This window comes from Labrus bergylta, chromosome 16 (genome assembly GCF_963930695.1).
Source record: "Labrus bergylta chromosome 16, fLabBer1.1, whole genome shotgun sequence".
Classification (NCBI taxonomy): Eukaryota; Metazoa; Chordata; class Actinopteri; order Labriformes; family Labridae; genus Labrus; species Labrus bergylta.
Window position 1 is genome coordinate 4,290,893 of NC_089210.1, and position 23,451 is coordinate 4,314,343.

Below are 23,451 nucleotides of genomic sequence, written 5' to 3' on the forward strand. Positions count from 1 at the left end.
TAACAGTTACTTAACTGGAAATTAGATGTGGTGACAGATTGCAACAGACGAATCAGACTGTCCCTGAAAGCATCACGACAAGAACTGGCCATTTATCTATCAAAAAATACTTTAATGTCATCAACAAACAGGAAACATACGGACAACAGTTCACCACAGTGATGACACACCACATAATATTACACACAAACATGTGCCGCTTTCAAGGACTGAATTATTACAATTATATAAAACATCTAAAAAAAGGACACAAAAACAATCATTTACAAGCCGGCTGTTAGATTTCTATTTGCTAAAGCTGTTTTGTTGGATCCTACAGCACTGGAGTTCAACACCACACAAATTCCTGACAGCATTTTTTTTTTAAACCATTTAATACAGGAACTACTTAGTTTTTGGCATCTTCAGTACTTTATATCCGACCTACCTCAGAGGCAGCAAGGATGCTGGGAAATACTTTTCACAGATACACATAAAAACACGTTCAGAACTGTCATTTGAAAACCTTGTATCTTTGTGTTTAAATACAGAACGTATCTGTAAACAGTTTGAAAGGTTTTCGTAGGGCAGTAGACACGCATACACACAAGAAGGCAGGTATTAAAATGGCAGTGTTGGGTTCAGTTTGGCCTGGTTTGGTTGAGAATTTCTCGATGTACTTCAGGCAGTTTTAGGCGAGTTAGTTTGGTTGGTTTGGTTATGGATTTGTTTGTCTGATTATGGAAGAGACTGTTTGGTCTAGCTCAGGATGTGTTGGTCTGATTTGGTCTGGTTTAGGATGTGTTGGTCCTTTGTAGGATTTGTTTATCTCACTTGGTCTGATTCAGGATTTGTTCATCTGGTTTGGATGTGTTGGTCCAGTTTCAGATTTTTTTGGCTTAGTTAAGGATTAGTTCTGATTTGGTCGGGTCAAGGCTAAACTGTTCTGTTCTTTTTTTCTGTATGAGTTGGTCTGGTTTGGTCCTATTCAGAAGGCCCCTTTCTGGTTTGGTTTGGTCCAGGAGAGATTGGTGTGGTTCAGTATGTGATGATCTTGTGGTTTGATCTGGTCAAGGATGGAATGGTCTGAATTGACCTGGTCATCAAAGTATTTTCTGGTTTGTTCCAGTACATAATGAGATGCTCTGGCTTGGTGCAGTTCAGAATGTGTTGATTGGGCCCAGTGTGGTTTAGGGTGTGTTGGGCTAGTTTGGTCCGTTACAGGATGTATTTGTCTTTGTTTTTTCGGGTTTATGATGGGTTAGTCTGGCTCAGTCTGGTTTAGCATAAGTTGTTCCATTTCAGTCTGGTTCAGGATGACTTGGTAGGGTTCTGGATGTGCTGATCTGGTTTGGTGTAGTTCATGATTTGTTAGTCTGGCTCGATCATGGTCAGGATGTGTTGGTTCCATTCAGGATGTTTTGGTATGGTTCGGCCCAGTTCTGTGTGGAACTGGTTTAGTCTGGTTCACAATACATTGGTCCAGTTCAGAATCTAATGCCATGGATATCTCTGGTCTCTGAGGCTGCGTTCACACTGCAAGCCATAATTCTCAATTCAGTTTTTTTTGCTCAGATCTGATTGTTTTGTTTGGCTGTTTACATCACTTTTTAAATATGGTCAGATTCAGATCACCATTGGCTGCAGTGTGAACGCAGCCTTAGTTTGCCTCAGTCCAGGAGGTGACCCAGTGTTTCGGGGACTTCCTGCCTCTGGATGACGATGCTTGGTCTTGGATCAGGAAACCATCAGCGTCAGTATACTGCTGCTGCTGCTGGTCTTTGTCCAGAATCCTCCCCTGATGGAGCACTGTAGTCCGCCACGTACTCCGGCGCTCAAAGAAACCACACTGCAGACAACACAGAGAACAGGGTTGAAGTAAACAGGAAGTGGATGCATTAACAGGGCGAAATAAATAAGAAGTGGACAGAGGGATAGGTTGAAGGTAAATTTATCTCTCTTTATAAATGTTAATTTATTTTAGGTATATTAGTTTATATGACGTATTGTTTTGCATCCATTTCTTTTATTTTCTTTTATTTGGACCTTTGTCAATAAAAGTCATGGAATTTAAAAACAATTATCATCATCATCAAGGCTGAAATGGAAGTATGGAACAGAAGCTACTATCATGTTGAAGGTGAGAGACCTGTTTTCATTAAAGTCAGAAACCACAGAAGAAGAAATCATTGGACATCTACATATTCAGGTAAATACTGATTAAATAAATACAATTAGTCACTGAATTAAAAATGATTAATAAAAAAAACAGTCAGGTAAAAGCAGAGGAAATTTGACAAACAGGAATAACAAAGATCAGCAGAGTTCTTGGTCAATCAAAGGAAGCAAGAGTCATAGGAGCTGGAAAGAAGGAAGGAAGTGAAAAGCTTTATCCAGAGAGCCTCCAGTAGAAAGCAGAGGAAAACATCAGCCAGTACTGGCAAGTTAAGACCAGTCATCACAAGTCAGACTCAAGTCTGTAACATGTCAGAAACAGTTAACTAAAGCCAGTCAGTAAATAGTCAGTAGTATTCCAGAAACAGTCAGTTAACAACACAGTATGTAACAGTCAGATAGTAAACTGGTAAGAAACAGCTCCAGGGAGGAATCATCAAAAACGCTTAGTATCTGTCAAAAAAAAAAAATGAAATTAAAGTCACTATCAATAACAGTCTGTCATAGTCCGAATGAGTCAGTAACTGAGAAGAAAGAGTTACATTCAGTTAGTAAACAGTCAGTAGTGGTCGGTAGGAGTCAGCCGGTCCTTACAGCAGGGCTCTCTGGCAGCAGTGAACCCAGCCTCAGAGCTCCTGGTCCAGCCTCTCATGCTCAGACGGCTGGCTCTTCATGTGGGCTTTCTGGGTCTTTGGCTGGTACAGCTCTCTGGTGCTGGCTCTCTTGAAGAAACCACACTGAACAGCAGGGGGCGACACAATGGAACTTTACCAACCAGGAGTGGGTGATAACATTACAAATAGTATTGGCGATTACACAGAAAAAACATGATAATTATTAGACTTCAGTAGTCCCTAGTAGACCTGGAAACTACATCCTAGGATAAGAGAGAGGTATTGTGTACAGATGGTTAAGATTTCTGCTGATGTCTGGTGGACTCCATCTTAATGATACAACCAAGCTTGGTTACCTTCCAAAGCAGCAGGCAGATCAGAGCCAGTAGTAAGACTCCTGATAGGACAGACACCACCATTATCCACAGTGGGGCACCGGAGTCCACCTGCTGCCCCTGGTCTGGATAAATGGTGATCTCAATCTGCAGAGGAAGAGCGCACTTGAATAAGGAGGAGAAAATAGGAACTACAAAACATTGTAATGGTGTGGATCGCAACAGATGCATCATTAGGGTGTTTGATCAGACTGTCAGAACATTACAGCCTCTAAGGGGGCGCTAGCAGTATTTTAGCAGCTTAAAACCTCTGTGATTTGAGACTCCATGCTGATGGTGGGTTTGCTAGTCTGCAGTTTCAAAGTTGCCTGGCTTCGGACCAACACAGTCCTAGCGTCACTGTAGTCCTGAAACACACAGAAGAAATGATAATAAAACACCAATAACAAGCAGACAAACAGACACGAATATAGTCCATAGTCCATTTTTTTAATTTAACCCACAGTGGGTTTCTTCCTCAAATGCACATGCTTATTTATTTGTATTTACTTGTTTCTCTGCCTCACTTCTCTTTCAACAAAAAAAACAGAAACTAGACTAAACTAAACATATCAGCATACAAAGTAATCATAGCTAACATGATAGCATACAGCTACCTACTTCCATATCCAGCAGTTACAACACAACATGATAATTAACAGGGGTTTGCCGTTTATGTCTAGCCTTGTTAAGTGGCTTACATCCCCACTATAGATAGTGTACAGTGGTTGTAATAGCAAATGGCAGCAGACAACTCTGTGACTGAACCAGGTAGGAAATGTGCAACAAAACCAAGACTACAAGCTAAAAGAGGCTACAGAATTGTTTCTACCTCAATCATGGTGGAGTTCCACAGTCGTGCTCTGACAGTCAGGGTCGCTGAGTTGTCCATGTTGCCCAACGGACAGGTAAACTTCACACATTTAGCCCCATGGACACAGTCCTGTACAGACAAAATACCCACATGCCTGTAAGGACTACAATTTTCAAAATGTATTTTCCCAACCAAAAACTAAATCCATCATAAACTCTTAACAAGAATTCAAGTTATCATCCTCAGACACAACTACAAAGTTGTAACGTTTGAATGAGTCGTCACAAATCAATGCCTATCCTAACTTTGTAAAAGTCTTCAAATAGACAGATGTAAAATAACTTACAATTTCTGCCTCTAGTACAAAGGTTACAATTTACACAAGAGGTGTGACCAAAGCTTAGGTAACTTATGAATAGCAGTAATGCAAAAAAAAACTGAAGCCACACTACAGAAAGAGTGTGCTTGTACCAGAGTGTAGGACTTCTTTTTCAGTCCCTGCAGGTGGAGGACAGGAAGAGTTTTTCCACCCTTGGAGTCCTTTGTCTCATTCCCTTTCTCCTCCAGACTCCGCCTCCTCCTCTCCTTCTGGTCCTCCTTTGACAGCTAAGCAAACAGGGAAGAACAGTGAGTCAAGAGTAGGGTTACATTTGTGAGCAGTTTTAGAAAACAGAAATGTTTCCTCTGACAATAAAACAAAGTAGCATTCATTTTTAAGCAAAGGTTTGCAGAAAACACATGAATTCAAAACCATAACAGCAAGGGGTTTGAGTAAAATAAAACCAAATGAAGCCAATAAAACATCCAAAAATGTATTTCCTGAGACAAACATGCAATGAAAAATAAATAATTATCAGCCTGTGTCCAGCAATTTGCAAGCCAAGGACTTTGAGTGAGCCAATGGGAAGCTAATGTTTCACTAGTTACCTTGAGGTTGAGGGAGTTGATTATGTTGCCGGGCGGAGCACAGTGAGGCTGTGATGTACCGTTCACTTGGATCTCTGCGATGTACAGCAGCCACTTCCCGTTGGACACCTCCATTGGCCAATCAAACTCCACCTCAAGGTTACCAAGGTGACCCAATGGCTTCCCTTTGATGTGGACCTATCAGAGTGGGTAATAGATTAACCCACGGTCTGTTAACAGTCTATAAATAGTCAAACTGAGTCTAGACATACCTGCAAAGTAAAAAGCACCAGACTGCCGACATCCTCTGTGGTTTTCATTGCAGACTCACCGATCACATTACCACTGAAGGAGGTGAAGCCTGGCGGATTTATTCTATCAGGACAAAATCAACAATTAAAGAGAGATGAGGTCATCGAGTGTAAGGTTTACACTGAACCGCATAAACTATATTCTTACTTACAGATTAAGAGACGTCTGTAGTGAATAATCCACCAACATGGAGACAGAGACGGGAAACAGATCTGACTGCTCACTGAGCCTGAAGAGAAAGAGACATTTATTGTACCAGTCCAAAGAGAAACATTAACAAAAGTGTGTATGTGTGTGTGTTTCATACGTGGACAGCTGCAACACAGACTGAATCTCTCTGGTGTCTAAACTGATCTCAGACGGCTGAAAAATAATCCAAACCTTAACCTGTGATACAAGGAGAAAAGAAGTATCAGATACAGTACAAACAGTTATACAGAAAGTAGTACTAGAAGTTCCTAAGTAGAAGCACTTATAGATCAATAGGAACAATATTTACCTTCTGATTGCTTTTAAATGGATTTCCCAGCTCACAAACAAGAACTGTATCCTTAACAGAACACTCCACTACTGCCTTGGCACCTTGCTGCTGGAAAAACAAACAAAGGACTGACTGTAGTAGTAGTACTATTACTCAAGGTAATCAGTCAAGTCCTTCTAGGTAAGCCTCATGTCAGTCAGTCAAATACTCCAGGATAAGTCTTTAGCCAACCATTCTCATGCTCTTTAAGGTCATTCTGAAACCAACCAATAAGGTCTGGTAGGGTAGGTTTCAAGCAAATCAGTCAAGTCATTTAAGGTAAGACTTAAACCAACCATTCAGGTATTTCAGGGTTACTCTCAAGATCATCAGTCAGGTCCTTCAAGGTAAGTCTTGAGCCAATCAGTCAGGTAAATCTGAGTCAGTCTCAATTCCTCATGTATTTCAGGGAAAGTCTCAGGTCTACAGTCAAGTACTTCAGAGAAAGCTTAAGTCTTATTTATGTTCTACTTAAAGGTATATTAGGATACATCAATGCAGATTAAACTGTACATCAATGCAGTCTGCTTAAAGTTAGAGGACAAAGACCTTTAATGTCAATACCTTTGTTCGGACCCCGGAGTATATGAGGAACCGTGGTATGCTTATACTTAAAGAAACATAATGAGCATCCTCTGCTAGTCGCCCCGGTGACGCTGTGTTGCTGACGTTAACCTCTAGGATCAATCGGTTAATACTGCCATTGTAGTTCCACATCTGACTGTCCTTCTCCCTGGAAACACACAGACATAGATACAGAAATATTATATACTGTTTTAAGGACCCTTGGTTTGCCAGATATGAGACCAGTTATTACGGCAAGCGATGGAAGTTGCCAAGCGAACTGGTTCAGATATAACTGATTTTACCCAACATAAAAAGCCTCAGTATTTTTTAAATCAGCTTCACCACCAGAAACGTTATAAAACTGGGATCAATATAGGAGATACTTTTGAAAAATTGAGAGAGATTAGAGCGCAGTAAGGTATGTAACTCTGACACTCAGCAATTAAAATTGGTACTGCGGTCCAGATTCCAAACATTGGAGAGCGTCATCAACCCCTGCCCCCTCAATGTGCATACAGATTGCCATGTAATAGACATAGAAGCTTCAGTGTTTAGCCAGCTCTTCATCGGTCCAAAAATATTTGCAAACACAAGAATCCTTTTAAGCTGATGTTTTTGAATACTTGACCCACAGTATAGTTTGTAGCTGTTCACTTACTTGGGAAAAGGTATCTGGTTCTCATCTGTGAAGTGGGCGGTCATCTGTAGGTTACTATGGCAGCGGTTATCAGAACCACAAGCTTTCTTGATGTGGATCTGATAGAAGAAGGAATTACAAAACAGTAAAGACATGTTTAAATAAGTGAGGGAGTTTTACTTGTCATTGCAATTCAAAACTCAGTTTTTTTTAACTCTACCCTAATCAGTCAGTCAGTATTGGATTTAAGGATGGTCCCTATCATTTGTGAAATAGGTTCTTAAGTCCCAATGTGGGTTTAGATGTTTGCTTTATTATGATCTGGATGGTTATAACCAGGGAAGTGATCTGATAGATGATTACTTGTAACCTTAGCTCTAAACTGATTGTTTACAATTGTTTTCTGACAGTATATGATGGGCTCTGTTTATTCACAACTTAAGGATCATTTCAAAGGTCATGTGGGTTCTGATCTGAGTTCTGATGTTTTCTGTGGATTCTCAGCTGGCCTTTGATGTGCCCTGACCTTGATTCTGCATGGTTTAGACTTGGGTTCTGTCTCGTTCCTACAATGGTTCTGATGGTTTCTATGGATTTTTACCAGGGTTCTAGTTAGTTCTAGATTTTCCTTACATCTGCTGTATGTTATATAGACTGTGTCTTTTAGGGTTAGAGTTGCAAAGGGTTGTGTTCACTCTAATATGTATTGTGTTTGGCTTTACCATAATTTAGCTGTGTTTTGACCTCTGCTCTGTGGATTCGGGTATGTGTTCAATAGGCTTTGTGGTTTTTGCATTGGTCCTCACCTGTGATCTGATAGGTTGAGGTGTCTGGCTCAGCACTGGGAAGTGTTTAAGGTCCTGTACAGGGTTTCTTTTCTCTGGAAGTTTCTCATACAGAGAGGCGTTCAAGGAGAACACCAGAGGTTTCACTTTGTCTTGGATTGAACTCTGCAGAACACAAACAGCCAAAGCAAAAAACTCAACAACACTTTCCATTGGCCAAACTTTTTCTACTTTTCTTATTGTCTGTCGCTGTCAATGTTTTGTTTTCTCCCAGCTGCTCTCAGCATCAGAACACAAAGTGAATACGCCATTTTAACAGAAAATAAACCCAAAAAACCAGGCTGCGGGGCATAATCTCTCTGCAAATTTCAAGCCTCTGCTTGTTAATTAGAACAATGCCTAAAACAGAGGGAGGATTATGAGAATGCCCAGCAGGAATGTTAAGGAAACAGGATATACAGTCAACAACAGTTTGAGGCTTCTACATGACAAGTCAAAACAGAACCACATACCTCAAAACTGCAATCAAGTGAGGAAAATGTGGGCAGAGGTCCAAACTTGTGCTGATAAGAACTATGTGAAGACGTGAGAGCAAATCTAAGAGATTGTGGCCTGTACCTAAACCGGTGACTGCTTTAGATTTACCAACACCAACTGAAAATGTCGACCACGCTCTTTAAAAGTCCAGTCTGAGAAATCCTCTTGTTCTATAAACTAGTTGTGTCCAGTAAAGTCAAACTGATTCTTAGTTTACTGTTTTTTTTCTTTAGTTGAGAAGCAGGATGTGAACTCTGTGTGTGAATGTCATTAGCAGACTGATTAAAGCTCTGAATTAAAAAATAAGCATTTCTTATCTTACATGGCAAAACTTCCTTTAATTAAACATCAGAGTCTGGCTCATACTTTGTCAGAGACATTTTCTCTGGCACTTTTTACCTTCTTCTTATTGGTGACAATGGCTACGTGTGGTTTAAAATGTAATTTTAGCTTTTGTTATGTTTTCCCTGTTTGTAAAACTAGCAGATACTGAAAATCATTCATCCGCTGATTTTATCTGGACAAAAAGTGGATTACCTGATCGCATCTAACTCCAGATTCTTTTGTTTCTTTTCTATTTTCAAGGTTTTATTTTTAATCCACATGCTTTTATCTAACCTGATAACTCTTCAACAACTGGAGCCTGAAGGTTACCCTTTCACACTTTGTCGACTTTATTGATCTTTACGCATCGTCATAAATGCGGTTGTAATGAATACGACTGTCTGTAGGGGGAGCTATCACTAACTAAGAATGCTCAAGTGAATGCTGTGTATGTTTTTGAGTCTCACCAGAAGGTCCACTTCCAGGGTTTTACATTGTTCCTTCGGCATCGACAGGAAACCAGAGTACACGCTCAGCCCACCGTCTTTGAAACGGAGGCGGGGCTTGAGGCTGGTCACGTCAGCGGTCAGAGTGAAGTTGACAGCTGAGAGACGGAAAACAGACAGACAGACATTTAAAGAAGGACACCATTAATCATGCAGGCTAGCATAAAGTCTTTAACTCATTGCTACAACATTTTCAAACACCAAGTTACATCTGAGGGAAACTTCCGATTTGTGTTGATTCTGTCGCCCCCCTGTGGACAAACCGGTGCTATTAATCTATTTGCTGACGCTTCACTATAGATGCCTAAGTAGTATTTTCTTTTTTGTGATTAACAATTGTTTTTTGTTTTTTTTTCAAAACATGACATGACAAAATAGGCATACAATGCCCACCAAACATACACTTAAAACAAACAGACAAGAAAATCCAAAAACAAAACAAACTGTCATCACCCTGCACCCATCTGTCCTTGGTTGTTAATGTACAATAACAGTCCTTGATCTTTTGTGGACATAGCCTTAATAACTGCAGCCATAACATCAGTACCAGTGACAATAATAATAAGCCAACCACATTACTTATAAAACAGGTTTAGTCAGCATTAGTAAAAAATAAAAAGATAAATAAAATAATATATATCTTTATATTATATAAAAAAAAAACTTTAAAAAAAACAAGTACAATAAAAAAGGAGAGAATAAACAAATAGATGAATAAAACTTAAATTAAATACGTCTGCCCATATACATGACAGATGTACCCATCGCATGAACAGCTTAAGATATACATTAGCAAATATGCATAACCATACAAAAGTAGAATCTGCAGGCAAACATAAATAATAAAAATAAATAAATAAACTGTACTGGTATGCAATTGTCCACAAACACTCAGAATTTGCATCTAAGTAGTACTTTCTGACAAAAATCATATCCTACTTTCTTTAAACAGTCAAACGTATAATTTATACGGAATATTTGCATAGGAAAATGTAAAAAAAAAAAAAAAAAAAGTAGTTAATATGGTTAAAAATTAAATAAAGGAAGAGCGGGTTCTTTGAATTCTAGGCATCATTTGTGAGCGTGTGCACGTGCGTGTATGCGTGTGCGCTTGTGGGCAGATTGAAGGGGACCTTGTCAATGGTTGGTCAAATTAATAAGAATCAACTGGAACACACACATAGCTCCCTTAGGAATACTGAGTGTGTGTGTGAGTGTGCATTGCACGTGTGTGTGTGTGTGTGTGTGTGTGTGTGTGTGTGTGTGTGTGTGTGTGTGTCTATTTCTCAGATTTAATATCAGTTCCTGTAATGTGATTTATCATTCAGAAAAACACACTCAAGACACAAGGACAAGAGGACACACAAGGACACAGTGTGATGTCATCTGATGTGTGAATGCATATATGTGTGAGTATGTGTGTGTTTGAGTGTGTGTGTGCGTGTGTGTGTCACTTTGTGGATTAACAGCAGGCGCTAATTGACAGCTTTGTCCTGTCAATCAATCAGGCCAATTAGTTGAGTGTGTGCACACAGACACACACAGGAAGCTGGTTGATGATGATCACTGTGGCCATAAACAGACTCGTTAGCATTATGTCCTAATAAACTGACCATCTGTTAGCGACAGCAGCTAATCAGCAGTCTGTGCACTGAACAGAAAGACGCTCTGTTTTACAAGAAAAGGCTGTTACATCAATCTCTTTAAAGCCACCAGACTCCATTGGGGGAAAAAAAACACTCAATTTACCTCTCTGAACACAGGAACCTTCCTCTGCATGTTTGTTAATGTGTTAGTATGTGTTTGATCCAGACAAGCCAAACATTAAAGCCACAGAATTACAGTACAATACTGTATATAATAACCAAGCAATACTACTATTTAATAACAATAACACAATTGTGTTTTCTTTACAATAAAGCCAGAAAAGAACGTCAAGAAGTACTCATTGAAAAATCTACTGTAATACTGCTCGCCATTAATGCAACACCCCACTTTATTTGTAATGGCCTCCCAGTGATTAAGTGATTAAGGGTTACTCACTGATGTTGTCTCTGTCGCTCTTCTCTCCAGTGCTGAACATGTAGGTGAAGCACACCTTCACCTGAATACTAATATTAACACACAACCAGTCAGTCAGCCTGTTAGCTCGTCGTACCTGTTAGCAGCTAACATGTTAGAAGGTTACAGGCTTGAGTCTCACCAGTTGTCACAAGTCTCGGGGTCGACTTTCTCTGGAGAAACTCTGAGGGTTTTATTGAGGTGAACCACTGGACGAGTTCTGTGGAGTCAATCAATCCAGGTAACACTTCTTTACTACTCCAACATGTCTTTTTTCTTTAACCATCACTTTTGAACCAGTTTAGAATGTCTTTTCAACGGAAAAATGGTCACTGGGACGATTATAAAATGGAACCAATGTTTTCTATGATAGTAGAATAAGGTGGGATAATGAAGGATTAATATACCTGAGCAGAACAACGGTGTTGTCCAGAGAGCCCACCAGCAGGTCAGGATATTTGTTCCCATCAACATCCACACCTCCAGAGAGGGAGTATCCGAAAGTCCTGAACCCCGAAGACACCTTGTTGCCCCAGATCACCTGCAGATAGGGAGGAAGGGGCAGGGTTACAGGTGAGAACCACATACCCACTGATATCATAGAAAGACGGGGTTACTGTCACACCTGGCTCGGCTCTGTAGAGACCCCATCTTTGCTCCCAGTCCAGATCATCACACTTCCTGATTCATGGAAAGGAGCGCCAACTGCAAAGTCTGAAACAGCAAAAAAAGTCACGCCTGATCTTTATCTTAGCATCTTTAAACATCATCATCATCATCATCATCAGTGTATCAACAAGGTCCTCACCCTGAAAGCCATCTTGGTTCAGATCTCCGGCTGCACAAATAGCCATGCCAAACGCAGACCCGGCTGGTCCTCTCAGCACCACACTGGGAGCAGAATCAAACCGACCTCCTGTGTTCATGTAAACGTAAACAGCCCCACCCGCCTCGTGCTGACGCTGGAAGTAAAAAGGAGCGCCAACCAGCAGGTCGTTCCACCTGCAGAAGAAAAAAAAAAAAGGACCATGACTTGCAGTAAATGGGGGGTTGTTTTTGTGTGTTGTTTTTGTGATTACTTGACATATGAACAAAAGGGAGAAGACACAGGATATGATCTCAGATGACCTTCTAACCCTTCTTTACCCGTCATTATTGAGGTCGCTGGTTGCCACGGCATTACCGAAGTACGAGCCGGTCTGTTCACCCCGCAGAGTCTGCTGTACCATCAGCTGCTTGGGATGTTTGGCCACCAGCAGCACGGAGCCACGAGCATCGTCTTTATTGTCTTTTGGAGCTCCTGTTCGTCAACACAACAATCAATAAGTCAATCACTTAAGTGATAAATCGATCAGCTGATAACCTCTTCAACACTGAAGCAGCCCATTACCTGTTACTATGGTTTCTTCATCCTGAGAGAGAAGACGAGAAGCCTGAGTGACTGAATATCCTGCACCGGAAAACATACAGACACACCAACATACAGAGAAAGTTATGGTTAATGGGTAGTGGTGTCAGTAAGAGTATTTTACAGCTGGTGATCAAGGGGGCACTTCTCTGATCTCTTGTCGTAAATATCAAACAGATCGGATTACCTCTAACTAACTGAATACCCACAATAGCCAATGAGGGTGAGCAGACTGGAAAGCATCACCAAGCGGATGTTGCTTACTTATACTGCTCACAAACATGGCAGCGAATATAAACACTACTGTGCCCTGAGCCTTGTGTCCTTAGCCTAACTTTGTTTATTAAAAGGAGGTAAATTTTAGAGGGACAGTTTACCTATATAAAGGTTCCCGAGCTGCATGTTTGGCAAGACGGTCTTCCGTGTGTCATAAAGCTCGTCTGGATTCATCCAAGAAACATGGACGTTACCTACAACACACACATATACACACAGTTTAGTTTGAAAAGTACTATTCATCATGTTCATATGGTGGCCATTTTGCTCAGTATGCAAATCTCAAATGCTGTGATCTTATAGGACAGGTTATCCAAGAGGTAATCTGGCAAACAGATTGCGCTGAACCACTTCTCTATTAATCAGTGATTACAAAGACAATAGATCGGAAAAATTGGAGGAACAGGAAGCCAACCATATTTAAAGTTAAAGGTCCCATATTATGCTTTTTCTGGTTTTATATGCCCTTTAGTGTGTTTTCCACATCTATGTGCAAAAATTCAAAGTCCATGGAAACACGACTTCTCCTCCGTCCTCCTGTTAGCAGTAGCATTAGCTGCATGTAACGCTCGGTTCTAGCCCCCCTCGATAAAAAATTGTCAGTGTGATGTCATTGTCAGTGTGATATCACTGATCTAAGCCCATTGGCTCGTTGTGGCAAGCCCTGCAGCTCATGTGGAAATTTCCGAGACGCGTGCTGAGCAACTGACCAATAACGACAGAGCGGATCGGCAGACCAATCAGAGCAGACTTGGCCCACGTGGGGTCTAACAGTGTGGGCTCAACAGAGTGTAGCTGACGGACTCAGAGCGTAGAGGGAGCAAGGAGGAGCAGTACATGAAAACAGACACTTTTTTCAGACTTTAGCTATTGTGAACATACAAAAGTAGGAACATAGATTAAATATACGAACCCCAAAAAGGGCAGAATATGGGCTCTTTAAAACAACATATGCCTACTGTAGAACCAAGTGGCAACCTCCAGTGTTGAAAAGTGAATCCAATGGGGAAGTGTAAAAACCTCCAGTTCACCAAGAGCTTAAGTTGACTGAAACTTAGGTTGAGATAACATTTCCAGCATGGCAACTGCCACTGACGGGATTTTAAAGCCCCCTTCAGTAACTGATGGGTGACATCACTAACGCTTTGTTCATGTTTATTTACAGTACATGTACAAAAATCCATTAGCAAATGCTAGAACACACAGACAATGTTGTGGCCAAATGGCCATATGAGTTATTTACAGTTAAAAAATAGAATATATTTATAATATGTTTATTCTGGCTTATTTTGGTTTTACATTTTGTTAATTGATTTGGGGGTATTTGTGCATTATTTCTGGGGCGAGAGTGAGAGTGGGGGAAGCGGAATAGTTTTTTGACTGCAAAGGGCCGCTTAGGATATACGTGATATGGCAATCTGATTTGTTTATTTTATTTTGTGAAGTTTATTTTTTGCTGAAAAGTTTTCTATTAATAAATGTAGCTTATAAGTTGACTTTGGATCCGCGCCTGCCTTTTTTTTTTTTTTGATAGCGTGTTAAACCCGCTCAGCAATGGCTTACCTAATTGATTTTGTTTGAAGCCATCACAGACAACCACTAGCTAACATTATTGTTGTCTAGAAATGTTACCGTTTATATTTTGTAACAAAACAAAAGGTGAAATTACTTGAAAGCCAGTTGAATGCTAATGCTAGCTGTTTTCTAACAGTACATTTTTAAGTTTAATAAAAATATGGCCAACAGTGTGGTGGAATTTCTGTACCTAGGCATTAAGATTTAAATGTACAAACATCATTATGTTTATTCACTGTTCTCTGATAGAGTTCAGTTATGACTAGAAACCAAGGACAGCTTAGTGTGTCAAGGGTCTTCCCCTTTATATCTGCGGTAGACTAAGTGTCTGTTCCAAATTGTACTACACAGATTAGTTAAGGTCAGTATGACTCTGACGTCAATAATGTATTTTCTATAAATGCAAAGCCTGTCGAAGAGTTTGGGAGACTTGGCATAGCAGGGTCACAGTATCAGACGTGTGCTTGCTACTCCAGCTCTGCTCCGTAGTATTCTTGTATGTATAAACTTTCATCAACGTAAGCCATCTGAATCAACTGAGTCTTATTGTGTGAAGTCAAGTTCTTAGTAATTTCCTCAACAAACAGTCCCCACCAAAAAAAAATCACTTTTAGTGGTCAATCAATCTCAATAAACTCTTACTTATATTTAGCAAGGTTAGCTTAAACTTGATTCTCAGGTCTCAAGTTTTAGGCAGGAGGTCAACAATAGTCAGCCGATAATGGTTCATGGTTTCTGGTTGATTGGAGAAAAACAAGTGATGAAGAGAGTTCTGAAGCAATAACATCAAAGAGTCGAGGAGAGTCTTACCTTGCCATGTGTGACTTCCGGGTGTGCCAACTATGATTTCAGTCTGAGTGACAGCTGCAGAAATCCCCATGGTACACATGACCTCACCGTGGATATCACCCTCATGACTTAACACACACACACACACACACACACACACACACACACACACACACTCCTTTGGTAATCTGTCTTTAATTTTGTCACATGTTGGTCCTGTGGCTGTCAGGTGAATTACCTGCAGATTTGGTCCGGGTTCTGCCAGTGCATGTCTTCTTCTTGATACTGCAGGTCGTTTCCTCTGACATAACAGCGGCCAATCATTTGTCTGATCTTGAATGCGCCATACAGTTTAACGAAGCGATGACCGCATGCCTGTAAAGAGGATGTGGAGAGGGGTTTGTTAGTTAGTCCCCGTCCCCCTTTGTACTTGTTCTACATTTCCCATACATTTCTATTGTCATTGTTTGGATTTTGCCAAAAAGTCTGTCTGTCCTTAGCTTCTGTTACGCTCTGTTTTATTTCCTTCTAACTGTTCTAACTGTTTTGTTGTAAGTGTCACTATTGTTTTCATGTAATTTCACGGATAAAAAAAGGGGGAAAAAGTCAGCTATCTGCTACTTACAGAGAACACGGTGACAGCTTTGCAAATAAATACACAGACTCACCAAGACCCGCCCCCCAGGTGGTCCCTGACTGGCCACTGACACGCCCAGCCACATATCCTCAACCCGATCACGAGATAGAATCTGGTCTGAAACAGGTTAGCAAAGGTGAGTGACACACTATAGGCTGCAAACTTTATGACAGGACACTTAAAAAACCTACTTTCATTGGTTGTTGCCGTGGTAACCTCTGATTAGAGCCCACTCAGGATAAAGCCTATGTATGGTGTGTGCGTGCGTGTGTGTATATCTGGTGGTTCTTTGTGTATGATAAAAGCTCCCGGACTGCAGCTGTCACTGCTTACTGAGCAATGGAGAAACCCATAATGCACCAGGAGAGAGATAACATCAAAGAAAAAAACAACCTGAAAGGTCTAACTCTGTGTGATTGGCTGAGAGCTCGAGCACTATAGGGCAGTCACAGCCATCAAACTTATTTACTTAAGCCACATTACACAGAACAGATCTGCAGGATCTACAGCCACAAAAACAAACGAAATCAAGACTGTGCGAGAAAAGGTCCAGAAAATTACCCATAATGCATAGCAATACCAGTGTTTAGCTTTTTAGATAAGAGCACACCTGCTAAAATTTGAGGACTCACTAGTCCACACCTTTGTTACCTGGTTTGACGTATCAAATATTATTGTTTCACCTGGGTCAATGAGCTTTATCCTGCTACAGTCTGATTGGGCAGCTGTGATTGGGCAGCTGTAAACTCCTCCCGTCCTATTGGCTGGCACATTAACACCCGCCTTCTCCGTGGGAGCTCCAACTAATAATCTGTGAGGACGAGAAACAGTTAAGATAATGTTAGTACGAATTTTCATGAAATTCATTCATCTTGGTAACTTTGTGAAATGTAGTATTCAAGTCTGCCTACCACCTGTTAACACTCCTACCTTTAGGTGTCTGAAGCTGTAACCTTATATGAGTGAAGCACCTAAGTAGTAGCAGATCTATGTTTGGATAGGAGCCAACTATATGTTGTCAACAACTGTTTGCTAGACAGAGAGTGTACATCTGTTACCTATACAAATCAGTGTCATGTCATCTTTATTGTTTTATGGTGATGCACCCAAATGGAAATGTGGGTTGCACCTTTTTGACAGAATATAAGCAGCACTGTGAACACTGTTACTTTGTCAGCACTTTGTCAGTCAAGTGATTTGGACGCATGCTTGTTTGATGAAGTTGTCTGACCTCGGCCGATTAAATGGTGTTATAATCTCCAGTCTGTTTCACGATTTCTTCATTGGATTTATACAAACAGAAACAACCCCCACCTAACAGATAACCAATACATCATCTGCTGAGCAGGGCACCGGGTACATCTTTAAGGACACAAGAATTGTTTTCAAGAACTCCTGCAACGGTCCTTTAATTCCAAAAATCTAAAATGTCTTTTTTCAAGGACATCTGGAGTATCCGGAAGCTCTTCAGGACCTTTTTTAATAATCCTGGACACCTGGGATGTTTTGAATGACCTCAGGAACCTTTATAGACATCTTTTTTTTGATAAACTGGAGTCAGTCTGTTGTGACTTTAATTGTGGTGACATTTCTGGAATAAGTGAAGAGATGTCTGAAAGCAAAGGACATCCAGGACACACACACACACACACACACACACACACACACACACACAAACGAACAAAGGACAGGCAACAGACAATGACAGACAGAGGACTCTGGTTGGTTGTTTCTCCCAAGAACAAAAACAGAGACAGAAAAGTGTAGGTCAGCTCTGTTAGCTTTCAAGTAACACTTGTGTACCTACAACTACCACTAGAGGCCGATCATGAAATCACCATATGTCCCGTGTTAAAATGCCCTTTTTTACAGCAAAAACACACATGTTTACAGCCTGGTGTAAACACATGTTTTGGTCTCTATAATTCATTTTTGAATGTGCACACACTTTACAGGGGATGCTTTTTTTAAAAATTACTTATCCCTTTTCTAAGACTTGTGTGTTCATTTGCATAATTAGGTGTGTGCACGAGTTGACTGACAGGTGGACGCGTTGTAGCATTTTGCCTGGAGGCTTTAGGCCTGCCTCAACTCCATCTCTTAGCGTCTTGCTAGACTGATTGAAAGTTAGGTGGAGAATTTCCACTGTGGTAACCCCCATTGGTGAGCTGCAAAAGGCCTCTCCGGAAACCAATGAGTGACATCACTGAGACTACAAAAACAGCAACCCTGAGTGGGCTATCTCTCTTCCCCCACGTGGTGACAGGGTTAACGGTTAGACAGAGAAAACGATAACATGCAAAAAATAAAAACATGTATTTTAGGCAACAAAGGCTATGAGTCTATGTGTGCGTAATACTCTTTAAGTCTTTCTATGAATTTAATTTCCTGCCCTCGGAAACACACACACACACACACACACACACACACACACACACACACACACACACACACACACACACACACACACACACACACACACACACACACACACACACACACACACACACACACACACACACACACAGAACTGAGATCCCTTTACCAGCTGAACACACAGCATCTGATCCAGGTATTTCTCTGACATCTGACCTCAAATCTGATCTCCGCCCAGGTGTGTTAATGTGCTGATGACGTCACAAAGTTTCACGTGTCTAACCTTTGACATCTTGTCTGATATGAACAGACATGTTTCAACTCTAACTTCTCAAGGACTTCTGGAACCTCCTCAAGGACCTAACAACTTATTCATAGACATCTGCAAGCTACTTGAACCTTCTGAAAACCTCATAATAATTGATCTGAGGTGGATGTTTCTGTTTGACCAATCAGAGGGGGGGGGGGGGCATCTGATGGGCGGGACTTTGGGCCAATGAGAGGACAAATTGACTCTGTGACCTCTGAACTCTCAAAGGAAACTAGATTACTGTTTGTGTGCCTGTGTGAGTATGTGTGAGCCGTCCATTAGTAGACAATCCAATTAGAGAACATAAAGAGGCAGTCGTCATGGTGACAGCAGAGACGGACAGCATTGTGACCTCTGAGTGACCTTATCAGAGTGATCCAGGGGCGGCTAACAGCTAACAGCTAACAGTCAGCATCAGTTTAACTGGCAGCTGCTGGAAATCTCTCAACACTGAACTCTGACTCACTGTTTATTTTATCAGTCTGTACCAAGAGGAGATGATCCCTTGAGGGAACCCAGCTCAAAGCCTGTAATAACTTCCCAAAGGTTTCTATGGCCTCTCCAAAGGACCTGCAGGACATCTTCTGCTCCTCCAAACCTTCTTGAACATCGCGGCAGAGTCATTTGACCTCCACCAGGGTTTTCCAGGACTTACACGTACATCTCTTTCAATAACCACCTTGAACCTCCTTACGGCCCCTTCCTGCCCTATGTGGTGTTTTCACAGACATCAGGAGAATTTAAACACATTATTAACACTGCAGGGCATCCACCTGACTCTCTGTGTGTGTGAGTGTGTGCGTGTGTGTGTATTGGTGTTTTTGTGTATAAATTCCTGTTGTGTAAAAGGGTTCAAGTATTTTTCATTTATAGAATTCCTCATGAAACACATTATTACACTGGCACACACAAAGAGACATAAACGCACATACACAATCTACAGGTCAATGAAAAGGTTTCATCCTTTAGTAGGGTATGAGATATGGGGTATGAAAAAGTATGGACCCTTTAGACAGACTTGTTTATCTGGTTGTTCGTCTCAGAAAGAAAACAGACATGATGATGTCACCACCAGCCTCGTAGTTCTTAGAGCTGTAGTTTTTACATGTAGGACTTGTAGTTTTGTAATGGGAGCTAAAGTTGGGAGCCATGGGAATTGTAGCTTTTGCAAAGGAGTTAAAGTTTTTTTTCACGGGACCTATTCATATTTATTATATGCGACCAGTTGTTGTACATTATGGGACCTGGAAAGAATTGTTCCACTTGTAGTTGTATTTAAGGGGGATGTACTTTTTTATGGGAGCTGTAGTTTAAATATGTGGCATATATGGAGCTTTTTTAATGGACTTGTAGTTCTTTCTCTTTTTATTTTACAGCGCCTGTGAAATCTGTTTATCTTTTTTTACCTGTAGTTTTTAATTCGACCTAAGGGTTTGTTTCTTTGAGCTTACGCTTAATTATGAGGACCTTTAGTTTTTTTATGGGATTTGTAGTTTTTCAAAGGATCAGCCTTTTAATGGGAAACATTGATATTCGTCATGAGAGGTGTTTTTGAAATATTGATGTTTCCTTTGTTAAAGCATGTGAGCAGTTTAAATATTTTTTGCCAGTTGTAACTCAACTCATCAGACTGCAGAGTTCAGACCCACAATTTCATCAGTTACATTAAGTTTGAAGATGTTATATTTTCCCACAGAGCAGCTTTACTGTGGTCACACACTAAATAGCAACACAAACCTCAGAGCTTGTCTGTCATCTTAACATGAGGTTACCAGTTAGCCAATCACAGAGCAGCATGTTTTGGTGGTTTAGTTCTTGTCAGTTGCACTGCTGATGGATGTCTTACTTTCTCTTTTAGATCACTGAACAAAGTTCAACACAATCAGACAGTCAATCATTCACCTCGACACACCTGTGAGACGGTCAGGTGTGTGCTCAACGTTTACAGTCAGACAGGTGAAAGGGTTTTTACTTACAGGTAAGTGTCCGTCTTCAGGTCTTGATGCAGAGCAACAGACAGTCCAAAAAGACTATCATCTCTTCCGTTCTTCAGCAGCGGGAACGACGTGTCCAGATTTGATGCAACGCACACACCGGCCCACAGGCTCAGCAACATGCACACACCTGTTGCCATGGAGACAGTCACCTGAGAGGATGTCAAGAACAACAGAAACAAAAAAGAATGTCATGGTGTTAATATCAAATGTTCAAAGTAGCACCACAGGGCTCCACACTTTGTCTTAAATGATCTAAATGGGATAACACTTTGACTAATATTCTCTGCTATGCAGACGACACCATGAAATCCAGCTCGGAATCAGAGTCATCCATGACATTAAAATCATCCACTTTCTGCTTGAATCTAACTTTCTCTTGACTGATTGAGGATAGAAGTCTCAATTAGAGGAAAGTAATACAGTTTTTATTCACACTTTAACTTTTACTGAAGTGTATTGATCATTTTAGCTTTCATCACTTATACGTAGAGAGAGAAAGAGAGAGAAACGGAGTTTGTATTTGAGCCGAGGATCAACTGAAATAAACAGCTCTGACTTCAAATTCCCCTTTAAGAGTGATTAAAGGGAACTTTACTGACAGTTATCAACACTCCATCACGGTTTCACACTTCCAGTGTTAGCACTCATTCAGCATTTAGTGCAGCATTGAGCACAGCATTGAGAGGTTCTCTGGCGAGCAGGACTGTGAGGACAAGGTTGTGAGGAAAATCCTTTCAAGTCTAAATGTGAAATCAACTGATCATGTTCTCAAACTGAAGCATCACTTTGTTGAGTACAGATTACAAAAGACATCCCACAGTTTACAGTCATTTTTAAAAATATTTATTGAAAATCAATTTGAACCCTTTAAAGAAGTCATGCCTTTACTGCCCTAACTTTGTTCAACTGTACTGTCTGTAAAATATAATGTTAAATACTGGTCTCTGTCTTTATCTGTAAAATTAAAATGTTTAGTTTGGTCTCAATATGGTTACTAGTTTGTGATCTTAATGTAAATCCCAGACATTAAACATAAACTATACCACAGGGCAAACAAGTATTTGATTCAGTTTCATATAAACCAGCTCTCAATATTCAAGATGAACAGACTCTAAACCTCTTAAAGCAGATCAGGACAGAATGTGAAGAAGGTAAAACTGGTAACTAAAATATGAGAGGGAGATTTTGACCAGATCTTACTGGTGACAGACACTCTAGATCTGTGTTAGGAATATAACATTGTCAAATAAATTAGAAATAAACCATTTGGACACTTAAATGTTTATTTTATCTCTTGCAGAGCATTCAGTGCACGGTGGTGGTGTTAAAGAAAAGAGCTCTTTTTTATCATTGGTTCTGATATAGCATTAAAAGTCATTTATTCTTTGTCATCTTACTGTACACTGAGAGGTCTGTTGTTAGTCTTGAGTGGAATATTAATATCAATTATTTTTCGATTTTATGACATTTTTAGTTTTGTAATCTTTTCAACTTCACTTTTGTTGTTGTTTATTGTCTTTGTATGATTTCAAATACAGAGATTAAGTATTTCAATTATAATTTTTTGATTGAAAATCTGAGAAATCTGCAGGTTAATATGAAGAGAAGAAGTTCAGACCTGTTTCTTCTGCAGACACTCCTCTTCTCCTGCTCCTTCTTCTTCTTCTTCTCCCTCCTCCTCTTCGTCTGACTTTTTATCCTTCTCTTTTCCCTCCTCCTCCTCCTTTTTGTGTTAAAGAATATCAGGTTGCATGTAAGAAGGTCGGTGGTTCGAGTCCTTCTCTGGTCTGTACTACTCCTCCGTCTGCTGACAGACTCATCTGAGCGCGCTCAGTTGCCTCGCTCTCACTCTCTCTCTCTCTCCTTGTGGCTCCACCTTCCTCCCTCGCTTTCTCATTCTCATTCTTCAGTTGTGCACGCTCGCCCTGAAATGAAATCATGTCTCTCTCTCTCTCTCTCTCTCTCTCTCTGTCTGCTCACCCGCCCACACACACACGCGTGCACACACACACACACGCACACACGCAAACACACAAGCACAATCACTCACACACAGGACACACACACACACACACACACAGGTCATAAATGGATTCAGGACATTTGGGCGTGCAAAGGGGCACCTTGATTGTCTGTCTCTATTTCTACACACACACACACACACACACACACACACACACACACACACACACAACCTTGTTTTTAAAATGTGTGCTGCATGTGTGAAAGTGAATGTTTGACTAACAATATGAGGTCTGAACTTTGACTGCCGACAAACACGCACACACACACAAACACACACACACACAATTTTCTTCTTCTACTGGGCCTTTTTTAGCTTCCTGTCTTTGTGATTACTTCCTGTCACTCTAATTTTATAAAACACAGTTAATCAGTCAGCCTTACACATTCATACAAACACACACACACACACACACACTCTCGTTCATCTGTACTTATGAGGACCCTCGTTGTACCCACGAGGGGACGATCTGTTATAAGAAATGGAGGGTAATCTTTATTAGCATGTTTTCAATAACATATTGTAAGCTGATGATAATGATTATTATAAATGAACACACACACACACACACACACACACACACACACACAGGTTATCTCATGCTGCTGTGGTCACATCTACAATAACCAATCAGAGGCAACGACTGTTATCACCAGTTAACCTGACACTGACAAAGACTCACTGATCAAAGCCTCCTTTTACTTTGAGTTGCACTTGAATGCACCACTGACTCTTATCTTTCCAGACGCCCCCCCCCCACACACACACACACACGTCTGTTTTTGTCTGATTTAAAGAGGTCATATTCTGCCCTTTTTGGGGTTCATATATTTAATCTATGTACCTACTAAAGTATGTTCACAACAGCTAAAGTTTGAAAAAAGTGTCTGTTTTCATGAACTGCCGCTCCATGCACCGGCTCGCTTCTGACTCTCTCTCTAAGGCTCTG

The 23,451-nt window shown here is 40.6% G+C and overlaps 1 protein-coding gene across 2 annotated transcripts; it reads right to left on the reverse strand.

The window, feature by feature from the left end:
* Positions 1–1,650: 1,650 nt before the first annotated feature.
* On the reverse strand, positions 1,651–22,415 carry LOC109989325 (integrin alpha-3). 2 transcript variants are annotated; one of them, XM_029278707.2, is made up of 29 exons: positions 22,098–22,415; positions 20,459–20,628; positions 16,480–16,607; positions 15,828–15,913; positions 15,398–15,534; positions 15,181–15,287; positions 12,897–12,989; positions 12,502–12,561; positions 12,258–12,411; positions 11,920–12,113; positions 11,737–11,825; positions 11,519–11,652; positions 11,254–11,331; positions 11,094–11,161; positions 9,012–9,148; positions 7,705–7,848; positions 6,920–7,017; positions 6,259–6,427; positions 5,674–5,760; positions 5,482–5,561; positions 5,326–5,403; positions 5,135–5,237; positions 4,884–5,060; positions 4,428–4,562; positions 3,975–4,085; positions 3,412–3,510; positions 3,125–3,250; positions 2,749–2,891; positions 1,651–1,828 (listed from the first exon to the last, which is right to left on the reverse strand). In XM_029278707.2, the coding sequence occupies exons 2-28, from the start codon at positions 20,614–20,616 to the stop codon at positions 2,781–2,783; spliced, it is 3,141 nt and encodes a 1,046-aa protein (XP_029134540.2). In that variant the 5' UTR covers positions 20,617–20,628; positions 22,098–22,415; the 3' UTR covers positions 1,651–1,828; positions 2,749–2,780. The 2 variants fall into 2 exon arrangements, with proteins under 2 accessions (XP_029134540.2, XP_029134539.2); XM_029278706.2 differs by having other exon boundaries at positions 5,674–5,763.
* Between the last annotated feature and the right edge of the window lie 1,036 nt (positions 22,416–23,451).

Excerpts from the sequence above, each read along its gene's own strand:
- LOC109989325 (XM_029278706.2), bottom strand. The coding sequence starts at position 20,616 with ATGGCAACAGGTGTGTGCATGTTGCTGAGCCTGTGGGCCGGTGTGTGC. Across the intron at positions 15,914-16,479 it reads GATAAAGCTCATTGACCCAG|ACCAGATTCTATCTCGTGAT; the intron begins GTGAAACAATAA and ends AACCTGTTTCAG. Across the intron at positions 7,018-7,704 it reads CTCAACCTATCAGATCACAG|ATCCACATCAAGAAAGCTTG; the intron begins GTGAGGACCAAT and ends TTCTTCTATCAG.